The sequence below is a fragment of the Protopterus annectens genome, chromosome 1.part1 (genome assembly GCF_019279795.1).
Source record: "Protopterus annectens isolate FY-2018-M chromosome 1.part1, PAN1.0, whole genome shotgun sequence".
Classification (NCBI taxonomy): domain Eukaryota; kingdom Metazoa; phylum Chordata; order Ceratodontiformes; family Protopteridae; genus Protopterus; species Protopterus annectens.
In genome coordinates, this window is record NC_056726.1 from 175,419,278 (window position 1) to 175,443,488 (window position 24,211).

At 37.1% G+C, this 24,211-nt stretch overlaps 1 protein-coding gene across 1 annotated transcript in view; it reads right to left on the bottom strand.

Annotated features, from left to right (window-relative positions):
• Window positions 1-24,211, bottom strand: part of LOC122814309 (heat-stable enterotoxin receptor-like) — a 900,709-nt gene that overhangs the window by 842,086 nt on the left and 34,412 nt on the right. The window contains exon 3 of the mRNA XM_044086899.1: window positions 3,753-3,858. Within this exon, the coding sequence (XP_043942834.1) occupies window positions 3,753-3,858 (106 nt within the window). The remainder of the gene's footprint in view (window positions 1-3,752; window positions 3,859-24,211) is intronic.

Consider the following 24,211-nt stretch of genomic DNA (forward strand, 5'->3'; position numbering starts at 1 on the left):
AATTACTGAAAGCTCAAATTGCATATGGTCGAGACAATATGCTCGAGCTTTCAGTAACTCGAATGTGTAAAGTGTTAAAAAATAGCACTTTACTTACCTTAAAACATTACTTACACACAGAGGCAAGGACACCTGTATGCTCTGTGTGTAAGTAATGTTTTCATTTTGTTTGTGATGTTGATAGGAAACAGGAAGTCTCCCGTTTTGTGCTTCCGCATACAGTGCAGAATGGGAGATTTCCCTTTTCCCCACTGTAGCGCAATCTCGGAGTTGATATATTTAAGTAGGGGTGGAGTGGGGGGCACAACCCCCCCACATGGGGGGTGCAGGGGGGGTGAAGTCCCCCTGCAAAAGTGATGTTTGACTTTTTTGTTTTTTTTTACATTTCATTTTAGGAGTTCGAGTTTCTGAAAATCGAACTTATGGTCTCAACCACATTTAGTTCGGGTTTTTGGGAATTCGAGCTTCTAAAGGGAATCCGTATATATATATATATATATATATATATATATATATATATATATATATATATATATATACATACATACATACATGCACACAGATACCAAGGAGAATTTAAAGTTAGTGATCAGCCTGTTATGTGTTTTTGAGGCATGGGAGAAAACCTACGTGAACACAGGGAGGTCATGCAAACTCGCAAAAAAGTTTCAAAAAAGAAGGCGCCATTCAGAAATTGAACCTTCTGCTCCATGGTAACAATGCTAATGCTACCCACTGCACTATTGTGCCACCCAGGCCCCATTCAGTATCAGTTTACTATGAAGGGTGACGTGTAAACCTGCTGGCTAATCCTCCCTCTCCTCTTACAATACTGACTTTGAGAAGGTAAGGGTCAGAACAGCTAGGTGTGGGTGAGTGTTTTAATTTGTGGAGATAAAATACAGCTAATCAGAATAGGGCAAATATGCACCAATGGGGTGGGGTGGTCAGGTTGTCTCATCTTTCCCCTATCCTCTTACATTATTGGCTTTGTGATGAGAAGGGTCAGAATAGGCAGTTGTGTGTGGGGGGAGAGGGGAGAGTTATTTTGGTCGAGGTAACTAAACCCAATTTGAATATCACCGAATGTCTGCCAATAGGAGTGGATATCCACAGTGGCTAATTGTCCCCATCCTCTTAAAGTACTGGTGTTATACAATAATGTCAGTTAGTCCTATGCAATATAAATCTAACAACTAAGCTTGTTTGAGCAGGATAATAACTTCTTCCTTGTTTAAACAGAACCATGTCTTACTAATTTAGCTGAACACACTGTCCTGCTTAAGTTACTAAGGATTCCCTAACACTTTAACATTCTAAAATGCATTTTGCATAAGACTTCTTCAGATCCATCTGAGAAATCAATATAGTAGTGTAAGTACCTAGGTGTCAGCCTTTTTAACAGACCTTTCTGTGTTTGTGTGAAACAATTCATCTTATTTTACTGTGTCCACTTGTACGGAGCTCATGAGAATTAACATTTATTACTGACCTCCAGCATACAGTGATTGAAAAAAATATATAGTAATCATGGTAAAAAGCCATTCAACTGAGGTAGTCCCAAATCCTTCAAACTAGAATCAATAAAACAGCTTGTGATTTAACTTTCTTAGCATTAAAACACTTTTGATAGAAGACCAACTATTGAGTCCAGATGTTTTGTAAGCATTTAGTTTGATGATCCAGTAGAGCTCCATCTTCTCTATGATGGCCTTCCTGTTGTCTTTGTGAGTCCCCATCTCTGGTTTATCCAGTACATGAAAGCTGAATCTGTCGTGTCCAAGGTGTTCCACGTGGTGATTAGTCAGTAGATTTTTGAGCACTTTAAGTCTTTTGTCTGATAAATGGTGAGCCATTTTGACATTTAGTTAGTTAAAAGTTTTGCCCACATAGAAATTTCTGCAAGAGCCACATTGGATCCTGTATATAATAGGGAGGGAATTAGCTAGTGTGGATATCTCACCCCATTCGTGGACATTTAGTTATATTCAAAACAGGTGTAGTTTACCTCCACTGAGTAACCCCTCCAGACCTGGCTATTCTGACCCTTCCCCTTACAAAGCAAGTGCAGTAAGATGATAGGGGAATGATTAGCTAAGGTGCTTACCCCATCCCAATTGGTGGACATTTGGAAATATTTAAATTAGGTGTATTTTACCTCTGCCAATTAACCCCCCCCCCACACACACACACACACACAAACACACACACACACACACACACACACACACACACACACCTGGCTATTTTGACCCCTTCCTTCACAAAGCCCTTTTAACCAGGGCAGAGCTTTCTGTAAAGCAATTTCACTTCAAAAATGTGTATTTATCTATGAAGAACAAATAGAACAACAGAGTTTTTTTAACTGTACCAGTTGTCTTATTCCCCTGGAGAGGAGGGGTAGATAAGGTAATTTTGGTCATCTGTAGGTCAGATTGGTTTGTATACCATTCTAAGTTTTGTTTTGACATTGCTGGTGAGTTGACAGTGGTGTCTGCTGTACATCAGTCTGCCAAAATAAGCACTGAAGTAAACCTGTATTTGGAGCATTGCTGGTTTAGGGTAGGACTCAGTAGAGCACTAATAGTAAAGTGGTACTCATATATGTCAAACTTTATCTAGGAGTTCCCAAAGTATAACTTGTCAAGCTCTCAACTCACTGAGTTCAACTCATCAGGAACTCAACTCAAAACAAAAAATTTAAAGAAAGTGTTTTTTTTTTTGTGGGGAGAGGGGGGCAAGACTTCCACACCCACACTTCCAAACGTTTGTATATCAACTCCATGTTCACAAAAACACTGAAGAAAGGAAAAGTTTCAAAAAAAAAAAAGTAATCACTGCAAATGCACCCTTAGAAACTGCAATGACAATAATATTCTCTGGAAAATAGAAATCAAGGAATTCAATATCAGGGAGCTAAAAAGATCACAAGGAATCTTGTCTGCCTTACATTCAACTTCCCGATTTCCTTTCACCTTTTCACTCTCTTCCTTCCTCTCTGCAAATAAAAAATGGGGTCTATCTCTGATAAAACTCCCTGCTTACACACTCTTATATGTTGTCTGTATGTGCTAACCTCTGCTTATTCCTTATGCCTGCTTCCTGAACATTCAGCTGTCCATATACCTGGTCACCATAACAGTGCAGCTGCAATTCATATATGACTTCTTAGTGGTCTTCAGCATGTGATTCTGCCCTGCCAAGGGGAACAGTAACATGAGTAACATAGCTGATAAAAGCATTGCCTCATATCGAGACGCAGCAGTCCGGGTTCATATTTTCTGTTTTCACAGGATTGTGCTACTCCACGGATTGTTTCCTGTGCTTTGGAGTCTACATTTCACTGCTTGGATTTGTAAGCCTGCACAGATGCATTACACAGCTAGACCCACTTATATCCTTGATGTCTGCTGATACCCATGAGTTCATCTAGCCTTCTGTAAGTGCTGTGTGTTTTCATTTGGATATACAGTGTCTCATTCTGCTGCTGAACAGTACTGCTAAGCTGAGCAAGCCTTGCACAAAAGTACAGGGCATATCTGTGAGTTCTGTCTTATCATTCTATAACAATGATTCTTAATTTTTCTAAAATGTGCAAATTTTAGTAAGAAATGACCCACCTTTGTCATCTGAAGAGGTGGCAACTCTAGCATATACAAAATAAAATATACTATAGCTCTACACACAAGCTAGCACACATCATTCTGTTTTTGAATTCTGTATGCTTTTCATCACTTGCAGTTATTACTTACCCCTGTGATGTTAAAATCTTCATAGTGTCTGTCTGGAGGAGGAACTGTCACTACTAAAACTTGCTTCATGTAATCCATTGAAGTTTTATTTGTATAATATGTTTGTCTGCAACGGAAAGATACATTTACATTATTTGATGAGTTAATCAAGGTATAGACAAAACAGTTCAGATCGATTCATCTGTATAGCTATCCTTCACCTTCTTTTCCCATTGCACATGGGGTTGAAGTGTCACATAAATGGTGACCATCATCTAGAGCCAATGTTTACAGCACATCCACACAAACACACACACACACACACACACACACACACACACACACACACACACACACACACACACACACACACACACACAACATTAGAGGAGTTACAATAGAAAACTAAAAGATGTGTAGCTGCAAGTTAGAAAAATTATTAATTATTCCAGTTACAAATTCTTATGCAAATGATATTATGTGCAGTAAAAAGATATGAGGTGTGTAAGATATGTTATAAGTATTTGGGGAGATTTGTTAAGACATGTAGGTTTGGAATTACAATACAAACACATGTAAGGGTTTTGGGGACAGTTTGGAAGGGAAAGATTATTTAATTATACATAGAAGTGTGGGTTCGTATCACGTTATCGAAAGCCGATAATGTTGAATGCCACAATGTCGAATCTTATGCATCGAACGCTAAAAATAGCAAAGCTGCAGAACATCAAATTCTTTCCTAGGGAAAGAATTTGTTTGTCCATTTCTGTGGCTTCGCTATTTTTAGCACTGTGGTGGAAAGTTATGGGGGTTCAGGTAAGTGTGTGATTGTGTGGACATTAGGTTTAGGGCACGGGTTATGTGAGTTAGGGTTAGGGCGCTGGTGAGGTGAGTGTGTGATAGTGACAGAGTTTAAGGTTAGGGGCAGGTTAAGTGAGTTAGGGTTAGGGCACTGGTAAGGTGAGTGTGTGATAGTGACAAACCTTAGGGTTAGGGTTGGGTTAAGGTAAGTGGATAGATAATGTTTGTATAGTTTAGTGTAGGGTTAGATGTATGATTTTAAGTGTAAGTGTGTGGATTGCTGTTTTTTTTGTGTGCCTGTGTTGTGTGAATGTATTTCGGAATAGCAAATTTTTTTCCCTGGGAAAAAATTTGCTGTTCTGAATGTTCGATATTGTGTGCTTTAGATTATTTAGGTTCAATTAAATGGTGTTCTGTGTTTTCAGCTTTCGATGACGTGATATAAACGCAGAAGTTTTAGGGCTTCAGGTTGAGGACTGGAAAGTTATATTGAAGAAATGGAATGATATTCTTATTGAAGCGATGGATATTGTAAACAGGAAGATGGGGCTATATAAAGATTATTTAATAAAATCAGTGATTCTGAGTAAATCTGTATTCTTACCCCAGATTTTTCATTTAACAGAGTAATTAGATATAGAATTTACAGGAATAATTTTCTGTTATTTGGGGATCCAGATTAAATCTTATTAGGACAGGTATTCTGTTTATGAAAGAGATTGAGGATGGATTTAATATGAAATAGTCCAATGTTTTACTTCATTAGATTTAAGAACTATAGTGATATATATGGTTACAGATAATATGTACTTAGTTTATTTATTTTTTGAAAGAAACTTTAGATTATGTGGTTGCGATAGAAAGCTAAAGGGAGATATAAAAAGGGCTGTGCAATATGAAAACAGTAACAAGTTGTTATGGAAAAACAGGATTAAGTCAAATATAAATGAAAAGAAAGTTCTAAGCTGGAATATGTTAGAACCTAAGTACAAAACTATTTCTTAAGGGAAAGATTGGAATATTAATCATGATCTTGAGATTTTATTTTTGATTGTCTCAGAGGAAGGTTCCAGTAAAATGTGAAATGAAACACAAGGCTAGAAGAGAAAAGAACATGTTCTTATAAGTTGTGTAATACAAAGTTTCATAGGGTTCTGGGATTTGTTAGCAGAAAATAAAATGGTTTATGACACTTCAGTTCTTTAAAGATCATGTTCAAAAATGTGCCTTACCTTGGGAACATTTTCAAAATCAGCTGCCCAAGGGAATTTGTGTTCCAAATCCACATGTTTTGTAATTAATTGTATTAGTTTCTTTTTAACAATTTGGTTCGATCCTTAGCTGGGGTGCCTTCTGTTTGGAGTCTGCATGTCCTCCCTGTGGTCAATTAGGTTGCCTCTGGGTGCTCTGGTTTCCTCCCACATTCCCAAAGACATGCTGTAGGTGGATCAGATACTCTAAATTGGCCTTGGGCATGAGTGCGTGCATGTCTGTGCCTTCCATGGAAGGTTGGGTGCTGGGCCGGCAACTCAACACCATAAAACTCCACTGCCAATCATGAGTGGACAGGTGATCTGCTCTGGTGACACCTAACTGGGAAAAGCTGAAAGAAGAAGAAGTTTATTTTTAACAATTTAAATAAAAAAAAATATTATTTAGCTTGCTCTCGAGATGCAGAGTGTTCGCTTCCTGCCACTGGTGTGATAGTGCCATAGTGCCTAATATTTTAATCAAGTAATTCAGAGGCCAAACTGTTACTTAGGAAAACATGAACAAAAAGGAATTAAGCTGCTTCAATAGAATGCCTTGGACAATGTCTTTGTTCAGTCTTATCTTACTGAAACAAGACTGAACAGAAGAGCTGTTCCAGACAATGAAGAGTTTTTACTTACAAACTTTTTTATTTTTTATTTTTTTTTTGTTGTAATTTTGCATAGGGTGGAGGTGCTTCAACTCTTAGAAGACTATCATCTGGTCACGCTCTTCCTAATGTGTGGACATAAAGAGTATGACTGTCATCCATGTAAATTGTATTTTTCTAAAAATGTCAGTATTTTATGGTAAAATAAGAGTGGAATGGTAGTACACTTTGAACGGACATTTGAAAATGGTCAAAACTGAATGCAAGGACTGCATTCCCTTGCATGCCTTTGAACATGATCTTTCAAAGAAGAGAATGAAATTTATAGTTATTATGAAATATTACAGGAAAGCCAACCTGAAGTTCAAAATAAAATTGCAATTGTAAGTTTGTGGGAACTATGGAATAGAAGCTGCAGAGATGCTTTATATAATAAAACCTGGAATAATTAGGTAGGGGGTACACCATGCATAAAAATGATTATACATCAGAAAAAATTACTAACCAAATGATGTATACTGAATGTGAAGAATACATTTGTAAAGTAAGGGTAGACTTTTTTATATTAATAAAGTACCCTACTCTTTTTGATTAGTACCATGATGTCTCATATATCCACTCAAGCTGCGACCAGCTCAGGCAGATAGAACTTCAGTTTAACTTCTCATCTACAAGAAAGCACGCTCAGAAGTGCAGCACCCCCTTTCTGCTCCAATGCAGTGTCAGTACAGGACAATACATCTAAACACCAGATATGCAAACAAAACCCACAGTCTTTTGATCTTCCATCAAGGGTAAGTTTGGTATCTGTTGAGCTAATGAATGACATTAACTTGTATTAGTGTTAAATAATGTTTTTAATGCGTGTCTTCATGTAACTGATTTTTGTACAGTAATAATAATGGTAACAAGGAAATATGATGAAATCAAGCACTCACTCCAACATCAAGGGAAAAGTCAAGCTTTCTGGTACATTCTTGTTTATCTTTCAGTCTAAACTGATTATTATGCAAGTGAAATTAATTCTAACTAGAAACGTGGCAAAGAAAATAAACCGTTTGAAAAATAATATTAGAGTAATGCTATTTCTTAAATGAAAGATATTTAGCCTTGCCAGGAGAATAATGTATGCTACAGACTGGGGAATAGTTCCTAATGCCATTAGACAAACAAGCAAATAAAACAGTTAGGGTGAAAAATATTCAAATGCTTTTCTAGTGCCACAGGGTAGATCTAGGCTATTTTTTTTAGCTGTTACAGTGGTACAGTGGGTAGCATTGTCACCTCACAGAAAGAGGCTCTGGAGTTCAAGTCCAGGCTGAGGTGCCTTCTGTGCAAAGTCTACATGCCTGCCCTGGGAGTTTACTTCAGGTGCTTCAGTTTTCAGTTCAAGTCCAGGCTGAGGTGCCTTCTGTGCAAAGTCTACATGCCTAACCTGGGAGTTTACTTCAGGTGCTTCAGTTTTCTCCCACAATACAAAGATATGCAGTAGGACAATTGGACACTCTAAACTGGCCATAGGTTCATAGATTAGTACTAGGCTAACTGCTCTTGTAGGCCATTTTAAGCCTTGCCAATTACCTAAGAATACATATTTACTCCCCAAATAACAGAAAATTATCCCCTTAAGTTCTATATCTAATTACTTTGTTAAAGGAAAAATCTGGGCTAAGAATATAGATTTGCTCAGAATCCTTGATTTTATTAAATAATTTTTATATAGTCCCATCTTCCTATTTACAATATATGTCACTTCAATCAGAATATCCTTCCAGTCCTTCATTATAACTTTCTAATCCTCAAACTGATTCCCTAAAAATTCTACGTATAATTAAAATAATCTTTCCCTTCCCAACTGTCCCCAAAACCCTTACATGTGTTTGTATTGCTTAATTTCAAACCTATGTGTCTTAAATCTCTCCAAATACCTATAGCATATCTTATCCACCTCATATCTTTTTTGCTACACACAATATCACCTGCATAAGAATGTATAACTATAATTTATAATTTCTCTAACTTGCAGCTGCACATTTACATTTTAACTCACTAATGCTGTGTTTATTACCAAAGCAAACAATAATGGACTTAAGGCACATCATAGTTTGACTCCATTCCTTAACTTGATTTCCTACACTAAATACCCATTCACTAGTAGTTATACATAAGCATTCTCAAGTATTTCTCTTAATGACCCCAAAGACGCATTTTGTACAAATTCTCGTTATTGCTGCATGAGAAACATTATTCAAAATACTTACTATCATCTCCAATAACAAATTTCCTCCCCCTCTGAATAAATAATTTAACTGCTTCTCTTACTATTAACATAAGCTCCTGTATATTTCTTCCTTTTACTATCCCATAATCATTTGATTCTGCCACTTTACCTATTACTATATTTACCAATACTTGCATCTATTTTATTAATATTTTATATAATCTGTATTGGCTAATTACAGTGGTCTGCAATTGCTCATATCTTCCTTCAGTTTTTCTCTTCATAAAAATTTTGTTACACACAACTTTTTTTCCATTCCTCCTGTGATGACCCACCACTGGACCTGTAATCAAGGAGCCTCAATCCTCACCACTGGCACCTATGGGGGAGGGGCATTCACTGGGAGGATAACAGGTACACACACAGTATTTCCAGATGCAGCTCTCTGCATCAAGTGCAATTTCCCTAAAGACCACACAGAGACCACAGTCAGTCCGGGGTTGGTTTCTCCCTCTTTCTCCAGATCTCCAATAAGACTCTCCACTGGCACAGCTATAGAGTTGGGATCTGAGATGACCGACCAAGCTAAGACCTCAAACACCCTCTCTGTCCAACCAGTGCTTCATGTCCTTGACCAAGTAGCTGACATACACAGTCTTTGAGGTTTGATTTACACACACACACACACACACACACACACACACACACACACACACACACACACACACACACACACACACACACACACATGCACACTAGGGAAAGGCTGACAAAGGCTTACTAGCTATGCTTCCTTCTGCCCAGACTATAAAGTAGTTACCACTGCCACCAGTCACTACTTATGAGATACTTTAGGGCATTCAAAGGGGATCCAATGTCTGTCTGCCTGGGATGACATGCTGGACAAGCCACGCTGCTTCGCAAGGGACGGCTTGCACCTGTCACCCCTGGGCTTCCGGATATTGGCAAAGGCTCTTGCCACCCCCATAGTGCCTTTTTAGGCAAGGCTCAAATTCTAAACCTACCACCCTAGAACACCAAAAAGGAAAAAAACTAAGGGTAATGCTGCTCAATGCCAGAAGTCTCAATCTCAAGATGCACGCTTTCGAGGCCCTTCTCAATATGGAGAACATCGATGTCTGTGCTGTGACAGAAACCTGGTTCAAGGCTCCTGAGAGCACCCCAGCACTAACAGGTTTCACCTCATATCATGCGTTCCGGCCCCAAAATCCGGACAACACCAAGAAAGGAGGGGGGGGTGTCCATATTCATAAAGGACACCCACACCTCAAGGTTGGTGGCAGCATGATGCATCGGAGACCATCCAGGTGCAATTAACCATAGGCAAGACTGCTCTGCAATTTGTAGCATGTTACAGGCCACCCTCTCAAACTCGGGAACCTCACATGGCCTTCCTGAAAACATTGGAGGGATTAAATGTATCTCCAAACACCATCATACTAGGTGACTTTAACTACCCTAATATAGACTGGGAACACTACTCAAGCCCGAACACTCTAACCCAAAGATTCCTGGAGTTCATAAACTCAAATGCCATGGAACAACTAGTCACCATCCCCACAAGAGGAGAAAACATACTTGATCTCATCATCACGAACATGGGATCAAAATGTTCAACACCGAAGTATACCCCTCACTGGTGAGATCAGATCATAAACTAATCTCGCTGGAGGTCCTCATCCGCCCCACCTGAAACAAAAAAGACCACAGTGAAAAACTTCTCAAAAGCCGATTTCACACTTCTAAAAACTAGTGTGGTCTCCTTTAAGGCCCCTGAGCCAGTGGTAAACATTACTCAAACCGCTGAATCACTTACAAATGCCTTCTACCTGCACCTACAGGACTGCATGGATCAGGCAATCCCAAACAAAACTAAGACTCTCTGTACCAAAGGCAAGCGTCCAGTCTGGTGGACCCCAGCCATAAACAAGCTCTACAACAAAAGGAGGAAGCTACTACAAGATAGAGCAAAATCCTTGAAAGGTAAGACACCTTTGATCATTATAAGTAAAAACTAAGAGCTCTCATAAAATCATCCAAGGCAAATTTTGAGAGAAAAATCGCCAAGGACTCTAAAGAGAATCATAAGGCCTTCTTTAGCTATGTTAGAAACCTAGGAGGAAACTCCCAGATATGCTCAGAATTAGTTCAAAATGATGTGAAAATTACTGAACCTACACACATTGCCAACATACTGGCTGACAGGTTCAGTGCAAACTTCTCCCCTCCCCAAAGGAGAGATATCTATTCCAGAGGATTGTAGCCCCCAAACATCTCCAACGCCCAGGTGAGAACTGCCCTCACTAAGGCAAAAACACAGCATCCATGGGACGGATGGTGTCCCCGGCTGTGTGCTTCATGAACTCAATGAGGAATTAAACCCACAGTTAGGACAGCTGTTTAATCTTAGCCTCACCTCAGGATACCCAAGGAGTGGCGCGGCGACTGTGGTCCCACTTCATAAGGCGGTGCCTCCACAGACCCTGGAAATTACTGCCCCATTAGCTTGACAAGCCTTATCTGCAAAACCATGGAGAGGATCATAATGGAACTCATAAATAAAGACATAGGGAACTTGCAGACTTTGGATCCAACTCAGTTTGGCTTTGTCAAAGGCAGATCCTGCCTCTTAAACTTGGTTGACTTTTTGAGACAGTCACCAAGGCCATTGATGAGGAAAGGCAGTCCATACAGCCTACCTCGACCTGGCAAAGGCCTTGACACAATACCCCACTCAGGTATCATCGAAAAACTCATCAGCTTGAATGTAAACCCATACATCACAAGATGGGTTGCAAACTGGCTAAGTGACAGAACCCACAGGGTCAGAGTTGCTGGAGCCATGTCAGACTCAAAGCCTGTCACAAGTGGTGTCCCACAGGGCTCAGTCCTGGGTCCACTCTTGTTCGGCATCTACTTTTCTGAAGTACAAGCAAACACAGGAGGGTTATGGCTGACAAAGTTTGCAGATGACTGCAAACTGGCCATAGTCGAAAACACATCTGACACAGATATCCTCCAGAAGGGCCTCACAGAAATGGATAACTGGTGCCAGGGCCATGGCCTGAAGTTAAACGCCAAAAAATGCATAGTCATACCCTTTGGGAAAAACAAGGCTAACCCCAGCTACCATATAGGTGGCAATCCACTGAGCACAGAAATGTCATCAGAGATCTGGGGACCCAGGTTGACAGTAGCCTTTCGTTTGACACTCATGTTGCTAAAGTAGTTAGGAAAACCTTCTATATCACCCACCTGATCATGAAGGGATTCACATCTAGATCAAGGGAGGTCATCGTCCCCCTGTACTCATCACTTATTAGACCTATGATTGAGTACAATGCCCGTTCGAATGTATCTGACCAGACACCTGCTGCAGCTTGAAAGGCCCCAAAAGTTCCTCACCAAAAGGATAAAGGGTCTCAAAAATATGTCTTATGCTGCCCGACTGAAAGAACTCCAGCTCTATTCAGTCTCATACCGCTTGCTCAGAGGTGACCTGTGCCTGACATATAAGGCCATGTCAAACCCAGATTTGATGAATATGCTTCACCTCAAAAATCTAGATCCCTCAGAACCACAAGGGCGGAGACTTAAACCTTGACACGGTTATAAATAGAACGTGCTGGAGGGACAGATTCATCACCCAGAGACTCCCTATGCTGTGGAACAAAATCCCGGTACATGTGAGGCAGAGCACCTCTCTGGTCTTGTTCAAGAGGAATCTTGACCAATGGATGGGAGATTGCAGATATACCCCAGGGATTACTTCAGCGTCACTGCTTGACAGAGGCACAGCAAAATGATAGGCATAGTTTTTATTCAAACTAAAGGGGTGGCGAAAGCCACATAACTATGGGCTAGGCTTATAAATGCCCTTGGGCAGATAGCCTAGTATGAACCTATGAACCTATGAACCTATGAACAAAGAGTATCAAGTTTTGCTGTGTTATATCAATACTAATACAAATGATAGTTTGACTAATGGCAAGGCTGTTAGGAGTTGCTCACACAGTGTCACCAAATAAATATGCAATTACTCTCAAAACTTAAATATCTCTACACAGATAAACCACCATGATAGGTTTAAATATATTTAATAATAAATAACAAAAGAGCAAGACAATACTAAATACATAGTCACAGTGACATCAGAGTTCAAAATCACAGTAAATATTTAAAATAACACTGTAGGACAGGCTCACACAAATAACAAAATATATATCTAAACTAAGTTTCACTATATTCCTGACTGAATCTAAGAAAATTACTATGCCCTATCAACTTACTTAATTAAAGGAAGGCATATGTGGTGAATGGCTCTTGTTGTGTCGAAGATAGAATGCAGAATGCTCTGTCTTGCTAAGAGACTTCTCAAAATAATATCTAAAATATTACTGCTGGGATAGCTTGCAGAATGACATAATTTCTGGTCATCTGACTTCTAGTTCCCAGGCCAAAACCGTCACTGCTGAAGCTGGCAGTATTTAGCATCTACCTGTAAAAATACTCATACAAGGGTTTTTGCTCAGATCTTTGGCAGATGCTTTAAGTCATAAAACAATTGCATTCCTTCATGCTTTCAGAATAGTAATACATTTACCATAAAGACAATACAGAAAGCTTCTTAGTACAGACTTTGTGTCTCTAGCTGCATTGACATTTGAGAGGTAGCCTGTTTATGGCCTAGTCTATAAAGTCATTTCATTTCAAATATTTTTCTAAAGTTTTCCTGACTGAAGTTAACCTTCCAGTTTATTCTGTGAACATATACATTTAAACAGTTACAACAGTAGATGTACATTTCTATTCACTTCCAGTAGGGCAAATGGTGAATGCATTTTAAGTGCATGCACTTTACAAATACCTTTTCAACGCAAGCATCTGTACAAAGCAGTTTGATATACACATGACATACACTTCTAACACATTTATAACATAATCATCTTGTATAAAGTACACAAATGACATATAATTATTTACAAAATTCCAGCTAGCTGTGCTGGCAGTACCTCCTTACCTCCCACCTCCCATCATTCCTGTAGAACTATAGTGATAAACAAATAACTAAATACATAAGCAAATGCAAGCTCATCTCTTAAATACTTAATTTTCTTTAACGCCACTTTCACCTTGTTTAGTGTAATTCTGCCTCAATAATGTTTTTGTTTGTTTATGTATTTTCTTAAGTGGCAGTCTATAATGTCTCCCATCTCCTTCCACTTATGTAGTTCTTATAAATAATTCTCCAGTTTTATCCTTGTTTTCTGGGTCTCAAGACTTTTTTCATCCCTCATAAACACATGCCTTTTCCCCTTTTAGCTTCCTTATCAACAGAGGCTTTATCTATTTTTCTCTTTCACTATATATATCTGTTTCTGTAAGCAGTTTCTAATTTTTCCTTTATAACTTTATCTTTTTTTCCTGAAGTGCTCCAGCACCCTTCCTCTTAAGTAATCATGCATACCTTCGACCTCCTTTCTATATTTTAATTCTTTCTTGATCCTTAGATTTCCCTTCTGCAAAAAAAAAAAAAAAACTCTCATCAGTTTATATTCAAATGCCCTTCACCATTCCCCTAAAAACTATACATTTTCCTCCTTTTTATCTACATGTTTTCCCAACTCTATTGATGGTACCAATAACCTCTTCTTTTTATAAAAGATCTGCACGAGTTCTGCACACACATTTTCATGTTCCCACCGTGACTTCTTTTTTTCTCCAAATTCTGCAAATACAGCCTTATGGTCCAAAACAGCCCACTTTCTTTACTGTTGTTACAGATATCAAAGGAATCTACAGATCTATAATGATATCATACATTCTGATTCCAAGGATATAGCCAAAGTGATAGAAACCAACCATAATGCTAATTTTAAAATATCTACCCACACTGTCTGTCCCACTGTCTTTGAAAATTTAGTTTCCTCTGAAGCCACCTTTTAACAAGTCTTAGAATCTCTGTCAAAGGCTACAAATAATACTTCCATGGGACCAGACAACATATCAAGTTACATTCTCATCAGTGCCACGTATGCACTATCTGAGCCACTATTCAAACTGTCCAACCTTATCCTATCCACAGGGTTTATACCAAATCCATACAGAATAGCCAGTGTGGCTCCCCTACACAAGAGCAGCCCCTCTACAGACCTGGCTAATTATAGGCCTATCAGCTACATCAACTTCATGTGCAAAGCCATGGAACATATGGCTCATCTTCTTCATACATAAGCAACTTAACTACTCTGGACCACAATCAATTTAGTTAATTGAAGAACTAGTCCTCTCTCACAAATGTAATAATCTTCTCTGAAAAAATTATAGAGAATGTGGGCAGCTGTCAATCTGTCCACATTGCTTATCTTAATCTGCCAAGTGTTTGACATTATGTGTTAAGTAGTCTCTTCCACCTCTAGGCAGTTCATACAATAAAGCATATTTTGTAACATTTAATACTCTTCACTAAACTTTTTTTAACTTCTACTTTACTAATCTTTTTAGAAGTTGAAGTTATGGAGTGCCTGTGAAGAGAAGGATTTGCTGTATAAGGTCTAACACAGGTTACATCACAGCATGATGGAGTGAGTCCCCAAAGTAAGGGGAAACAGGAAGATCAGGAGACATCTGAAGAAGAAATATGGACATGGGAAAGAAAAAGAGATTTAATATGGTGCAATATTTATGCAAAGGAGAAAGTTAATCAATACAAAAAGAACAGCACCAAAGATATTTGAAGGGAAATACAGGGAAAGGAATCTGGACATGGAAAACTTTACAATAATAAAAAAAGAAGACAAAGAGGAAAAGTAGAAAAGGAGATTAGTAATGGAGAAGTTAAAGAAATAGAAACTGAGGTCATGGAGTACCTGTGAAGTGGAGGATTCAGTGCAGAAAATCTAATTCATAAAGCACCACAACAGGATAGAGCAATCAACATCCAAATTAAAGGGAAACAAGTGGAACAGGAAACAATTGGTCAGGTCCCATATGAAGATAATTTGAAGCCTTTCACAGGAAACCAGATGTTCACTTGAAGCTAGACAGGAAGGGAAGGAACAGGAAACTCTAGAAACTCTGATGCAGTCAATGTTGAGGAGTGATAGGCCAGTGAGTTTCCATATGACAGAGCAATGGATGGCACAAGATGAAATTGAAGAGAATGTGCCACAGAAAGATGCTATAGAACCTTCTATAGAATCCCTGCAGGAAATGGAAAACAAGGGATGTGCCCTCAGTTTGGAAGAAAATGAGTTAAGAGAAGAGTTGCTTGATTTAACAGACATAGACAGATATATCAAGATCAATGAAATAAATAGACTGCAGAAGGTTAATAAAACCCAAAAAAGTCAGAAGTTTGATAAAACAAATGAACACAGTAATTAGGATTGCTCATGGAGATCCATGCAATATAACAGAAGTAAACAGGATATACTACTGTGCAGCTAAATTAATAACTGATTAATTAATAACTGAAGTTCTACAACAAGAACACAGGGTAGTGAGGGAAAGGAAGGGGAGAAATCGAATACCATCATAGAAATATCAAATAGAGAAAACTATAAAGCAGTTAAGACAAGAAATGTCACTGTTAGAAGACTATAGATGAGGGAACAGATCAACAAAAATACTAAAAAAGACACGTGATAAAAACAATGCACAGTATTAAAACAGACCAGGATCTACCGTGTACTATCGCAAGTAAAAAACTAAACATTTCAGCACAAGTGGAAAAACTTAGAAGATATGAACATAAATATAAAGGAAAAGTACAATATTGATGACCGAAAAACATTTTATAGAGAACTGGGAAACAAGGTAAAAGGAATGGAAAGACCACCAAAAAAAAGGAGAAATAGATACATTTTAGAAAAGTATCTATGAAAATCCTGTGGAACATATGAAAGATGCAAAATGGATGGAAGAAGTTAAAGAAAGAATAAGAATTGTAAAGGTACAGGATATGAAATGGGGTGAAATAACAGCCAAAGAGACTGAAATAAAGTTAAGAAAAGCCTCTAATTGGAAAACCCCAGGCCCAGATGCAGTACCTAACTTTTGGCTAAAAGTATTAACATCTTTGCACAAAGATTTAGCCATGAGTAAGAGCTATTTATATGTGCACCCCAAACAGACACAAACCTGGCTAACAATAGGAATGCTCCTACCTAAAAGTGAACCTGCAAGCTACCCTAAAAATTATAGACCGATAACCTGCCTTCCAATGACATATAAACTATACAAGGGAATGATACCAACAAAGTTTATAGTCGTTTAGAAGAAAACTCAATTATGGCAGTAGAACAAAAGGGCAATATAACAAAGTCATATGGAACAAAGGATCATTTGTTGTTAAAGTCATAGTGGAGAAATGTAAAAAAGGGAAGAATCTAAGTATGGCATGGATTGACTACAAAAAAGCATTTGATAGTACCCCACATTGATGGATAAAAGTGTGCTTAAAAATGTATAAGATACAGCTTACACTGATCGACTACATTACAGTGACCATGAAACAATAGCAGACCACTTTGCAATTAAGCCATAATAAAGGACAATTTATTATCCCAGGGATAAAAATTCAAAGGGGAATATTCCAGGGTGACTCTCTGTCACTGCTGCTATTCTGCCTTGCCATTAACCCATTAAGCTGTCTACTTAACAGCTTAGGCCATGGTTATAATTTGGCTCCTAGAAAACAACAAAGTATAAAGACTTTTCATCTTCTCTTTGTCAATGATTTAAAACTGTATAGCTCATAAGGTGATGAACTGAAAGCACAATTGCAAGTTGTCAAAACCTTTTCAGATGATATAAGAATGTCATTTGGTCTTGATAAATGTGCAAAAGCAACCTTTAAAGCAGGAAAACTGCAACACCAGGAAAACGTCAGTTTGAGACAAGAGTGTGATATAAAAGAACTTGAGCAAGAAGGAGTATATAAATATTTGGGAACTGATGAAGGGTAAACAATAAAACATAAACAAATGTGAATAAAACTTAGTAAGGAATATTTCAGAAGAGTTAAATTAATCCTGAAAACAGCACTGACATCCAGGCACAAAATCCAAGCTATAAACCAATTTGCTCTTCCTGTCCTAACTAAGAGTGATTGACTGGCCCCAAAATGTGTTGGATAGATTAGATAGGAAAACCAGAAGGATGCATCATGCTCACCAAATGATTTATAAAATTCAGTACATACCAAGATTATATATTCTCCATTCTGAAGGAGGGATGGGCCTCCTTGAAATTGATTACATGTACAGATCTGCAATTGTGGGACTCCACACATATCTGCTGACCTCACAAGACCCAAACATAGTGAAGGTTTTCAAACATGAGGGGAATAAATCTAAGATGACTTCTCTGCTTAATCTAGCAGAAGTATATTGGTGTTAATCAGGAATGGAAATCAAACCAGAAGTAGATAAAAAATCAGGTAGTAACTGAATGTGCCAAAAAAAAAAAAAACAAAAGAAAGAATATAAGGTGAAGGACCAGATGAGAAGGCAAGAAATGTGGAAAATGCATAAATATAGTTGCAAGCAAAGACAACTTCTGGAAGAACCTCATGTTGATCAGGAACGAATGCAGGAATGGTTAAGGAAAGGCAAATTTAAACCAAGAGATGAAAGGTTAATATTGGCATCACAAGATAGTGGGCTACGCACACATTGGTTTACAAAGTCCATTGAACATATGGGAGAAACAGACAAATACAGGTTTTGCAAAACAGAACTGGAAACAATTTCACGCCTCATTGCTGGTTGGGACATACTAATGGCAGAAGGACTGCATATTGAAAGGCATAATAATGTGGCAGAACTATTGCACTGTGGATTGTGCAAACATTATGGTATTAAAGTGGCCGAAAAACATTGTAAACATGAGCCACAAAGCATCATAGAAAATGAAGTCTACATCACATGGGATCATCCATTACTAACAGTTTAAAAGATAGATGCAAGAAAACCAGATATAGTGGTCCAAGCAAAGAAGAAAATAAAGCAGAATCAGCACCGAATCTACCAATAATCCAACAAGGTGCCTGGAAAAATGGAGCTGAGATGTAGAAATATTATCAAATTGTTTATTTAAGCCACAAACGCCAAGCACCAAATATCAACACCATAAACGCCTTAACATATGAATGCGTTTTTGTGATACAAAATTCAACTTCATCAGATGACCAGTGCCATATAATTTTCCATACTTATATAATCATCAATTAATTAAAACCAATGAGCACAATTCCCAAAGTTTAAAACAACCAATTGTGTTGGTATAAATCTCATTTAAATATTTCAATATTCATTCTTTCAAAGTAAAACTCCACCTTTTTCCCAATTCTGCCTCCTTTTACCTCATGAATATATATCCTATTTGATCTTGTGTGACAAAATGAATATTTATCACCAGTTACAAGGCCTTTTGTTTATATTAAAAACAATCTAAAATCTAAATCTAAAAATTTCTGTCATATAACAAATCATTTTCAATACACCTTATAAAAATTTTTATATGAAAAACATATTAAGATAAAAGAATTAAATAATCTGATTATAAATGTGGTGCAAATCTTTAAAAAAGTACTGTGACAATCCCAATTACATATAATTGGCATGTTGCCATCTTGTGGAAATTACTTTAAAATACATTCAATGTTTGGCTATCCTTAGCTTTAATAAAGGCAGGATTGAAAGATATTCATTCAATCCCGGGAGGGGGGGGGTTCCCTGCCTCCAGGGTCAATTGCCACCATAGTTCCCTGAATTCAATCTTTTCTTCCCAAGGTCCATCCCTAACATCCAGTTTATCCTGCTCCAACACTAGAAAAGTGAATTTTGAGTCTGGGCATTTTTTGAATGTTTAAATAAAGCATTTGTGTCCTTACCTATTGCCATCTCATACGGGTGTTCATAAATCCTTCTTTTCAGCACTGTTTCAGTTTTTCCTACATAGAAGGATTTACAAACTGTACAGGAGGCCAGGTATACTAAGCCCTTAGATTCACAATTCACAATTATAAAAAACACTGCTTACAAGCCATCTATTTCTACTTTCCAAATAGAATCTGTCAATGTTCATAATATAATTGCATTGATTACAGTGACCACATTTGTAGGTGCCCACCTTCTTTTTGTTATTTATCTGTTGTTTATTCTCCAAAATGGTCTTAATATTTTGAGAATTTTTGTAGGTCACCTTCTGAGGAATTTTAGATATATTATCCAAATCCGTGATGGACGTGAATCTTTCCCATTCTTTTAAAAACTTCTTTTTGACATTATTGTTAATTGTGTTGTATTCCAAAACTAAGACCTGTTCATAATTAGAACAGTTATTCCCCTTATTAGTCATTCTTACTTTGTCCCATTCGCCATTATTTAAAATTGGTTTGAACTTATTAGTTCTACCTTTCTTCACTTCATCCCTTGCATTTTTTATGAATTTTAAAGGGTATCCCCTTTTGAGGAACATCCTTTCCAATAATTCACATTCAAGTAAAAAGTTTTGATCAGCACTAGTCATATGGCTCCCCCTCACGAACTGACCCTTCACGATGTTTTTCTTACAATGTAGGGGGTGAGCGCTATCATAGTGCAGAAAAGAATTACAATAAGTTTCTTTTCTAAATACTCCAGTTTCCAATTTTTTATTCACTTTATACATTTCTACATCCAAATACTGCAAATTTGGTAGTTTGGTTCAGGTGCACCATAAACTCTTCAAATTTCTATTTTCCTCCTTTCCAAAAAATAACAATGTCATCCAAAAACCTACGATATAACTTCCAGTGGTTTTTGAATTCTGTATTAAGGACATATCTCTCCTCCCATTTAGCCAAAACTAAGTTGGCATAGGATGGAGCACAGGCCGCCACCATAGCTACTCCTTGAGTTTGTTGAAAGCATTCCCCATTAAAATATAAAAAATTATTCTTTAAAACCATCTCCATTAACCAGGTATTAACTAACTTTTCATTTTGTAGTAGTCCCTGATCTGCATAGAATATTTCCTTGAACATTTCCATACCTTGTTCCCAAGTTATGGAGGAAAATAAATCCACTATATCTATAGTTATGAATAACAAGTCATCCTGGTATAAATCATTGGAAATTACTTTCAAAAAATCCCAGGAGTCCTTCAAAATAAACTCTCTTCCTACCCATATTCTTTTTAGTTTTGTATCCACGTACTTAGCTAAGGGATGTGTTTTGGATCCCTCAGCAGAGACTATGGGTCTAAGGGGTGGGTCAAACTCACTTTTATGGGTTTTTGGGATACCAAATATAGAAGGAATTCTTGGTTTATCCACTTAAATATCTATAGGTATTGTAATCTATAAGCTCTTCTTGTACCATGTCCCATAAATTTGCATCAGTTTTGTAGGATGCTATATTCACTTCATTTTTTGAAACACTGGAGTACCTTGTATCATTCCATAAAATCGTATTCATCTTACATTCGTACTGAATGTTGTCCATTAATATAACCCCACCACCTTTGTCGGGCTTCATTATCCTGATATTAGTATTGTTCCTCATTTCATGCAGACATTCTTTTTGATTTTTACTTAAATTGTCCTTGTATCTGATACTTATTTGTTCTTTCCTCACTTCTTTCTCTATTATTTTCTCTAAATTTTTTAGTTGAGGATGTAGTGGTGAGTTGTACATGGTTTTACATCTTAATTCCCCATTATTACTAGTAGTTGGTGTCTGAAACATAATATTAAGGTTGACTTTCCTTAAAAACATTTTGATATACATTAAGGTTTTGGCAATATCTCCCTTTTTATAGGGAATACATTTCAGGCCTTTAGAAAGACGTTCAAAATGTCCCTTCTTTATTTCAATGTTACTAAAATTGTAAATTGAAATGTTGTTAAATGTGTTCTTAATTCCGTTTGTGACCACTATTTCATTATTATGCCCTATGGAGAGGTGGGTATCTGTCAATATCTCCCCCCCCCCACTGAAAATTTGCCTGTGGAGATCTTTTTTTGTTCATAAGCCTTTCCGATCTCCGTGGGGGGTTCCTCATCATAAATTTTGTTTTGATTTTCAGAATAAAGACACTCATTTCCCCCCTTCTAGTGGTGGTTAATAACATGTGCTTGTCTATCTTCACTGTAGTGTTTATAATTTCCATGTGGGGGGTTTGGGGTAACTAGTGTCACTACTGTATTCTTTAATATCTCTTTCAAGTTTTTTAAGTTTTCTATTCACAACTTCACCACATTTAAAATCAATATATTTTCTTAAGTTAAAATATTTGATTTTTTCTTCCTGAACAGTAAAATCAAATCATTTTTAATGCACTGGTCTAACTTATCAATATCTTTCCTGTATAACTTCTAAACACCTCATATTTTCTCTAATAATTAGTCTCAAGACATCTAATCCACAATTATTAAAAACAGTAAGCAATTCTTTGTGAACCACAGAACCTATGACAACATTATTAGGAAATTTCCAGACTCATAGTCCTTTTGGAACTGTTTTCCTAATTATACATTCCCTTAAGTACTTGTTTTCAATATTTAACATCCTATATTTGTACATTAATTTGAATAAACTATCCAACATACCAGCATAAGAATCGTTAATCTTAGATTGAATGTTGTTGTTGCCATTTGGTTTAAAAACAAATTTAGTCTTTAACCACACATTTGAGCAAGTCAAGCAAAGAAGATAAAAGTAACATTGATCATTGAAATTACCACACCCAGTGAATACAGTGTCCTGCATACAGAGAAACACAAAGTTATAACATAGCAGGATTTGCAAGCAGAAATGAGGGCAATGTGGAAGAAAGATACCCAAATAGTTCCAATAGTAGTAGGAGCAACTGGTCTTATAAAAATGTGTCAATCATATTTAGATACGCTACCAATACATGTAACACCATACAAATTGCAGAAGGAGTCATTACTGGGCACATTGCAGGTGCTGCAAAGATTACTTTTGGTTGACATCAAAGAGTGAAACAGTACTAATTTCATGAACTTTAATCATACTTTGACTTAGAAGTGGGGTCCATTCCCATCATGGTATTAGAAACCCAAATGATTTGGAGAAATTAAAAAAATAAACAATTATTTTTAATGTGTCCCATCTGTCCACTCATATGACATCTTTTTACAAAATTCCTAATTATATAACCCACACCCCCACAATAATAGAATCATTTGGTTGGTCAGAATAGTAAAAAGTTCATTTCAGTCCGTGTAACAAAATCACATTTGTTAAATAATGTAACACTTTATTCTTTCCAGCCAGTTCACAAAACAATGACCATGCCCCTTTCTAAAAAAACATCTGAATCTCATATCTTCTCTGTTGAAAATACAGTTGCTTTTAATTCTACAAAATGATTTTTATAAGAAATTCTGTCACACTGGCAGTCCTAAACTGAACAGTATCTCTCCTCCACGTATTCATTGCAAACAATTTTAGCCAGCAGAGTTTCCATAGAACACTAGCAAGCTTCATGAAGTTTTTCTGCATTACCAACAAAGCTTCTGTTTCACAGCAGACATCAAAAAAGATTCCTTAGCATGGTCAATTATAGCTCTAATTGGAATCTACTGGATGCCAAGAGGTTTAAGCATCTTCTAAAAATAAATAAATACATATCTGTCTAGAGGCTTTAAATCTGCATCGAGAAATTACAGGACATTCTTCTTTTGCTCACTCTCAGACCCAGACCAAAACCCAGACCAAAACCTGGAAAAAGTGGGCCACAGCAGTTGCTGTTAGAAAAGTGTGAATTAATATGGCAGCTCAGGTTAAATTCTTACACTCCACCAGGCTTGAATGAGGTCACTTCCTTGGCATGTATTTTGAAGTTAAAAAGTTTACTACGGTAGAAGTGGTATTTGTAATTAGGTAACTAATATATCTTAACACATGCAAGAATGTTTTTGTATACCATGCAATATGATAATTCATTTAGTATAGACATACACATAGTTGTTTAATATGAATTATATTTATTTATTTTTATTAGATTTGTTTCAACTAGTATAGTGTGCTATATTGATGTTTGCGACAACTTTTTCTATGTGGGTGAGTAAGGACTGACATTTTATACATTTTATATATTGTATATTTTTTAGTCATTGTATTTTAATAATTTTAACCAGTTTAGCTGATTGGATAATTTAAGGTGGATTTGGTGCCTTTTTAGTTTAAAACTTTGTATAGTGTTCCATGTATTTGCCTGAAGAAGTCTACCTATTTGGGTAGGCGAAATGCGCTTAACATTAAAGGTTCATTCGGTGTTTTAAGAGTGCTCAGTGGCTGTGTTATCTTTTTTCTTTATTTATGAGGTCCACAATGATACATTCCATAGCCTTAGAGATGAGGCTGGTCAGGCTTCTGGGTCTGTAATTCCCCAGGTCTGTTGCTAGACAAACTTTGTGAGGGAAATAACTGTTGCTGTTCTCCATTCCACAGGAACAAAGCCTATGGTTAGGGTCTGATTGAAAAGGGAACTTAATGGTAAGTTAGTTCATGCTTTAACCTATTTAGAAGACAGCCTGGGATGTTATCTGGTCCCATAGAA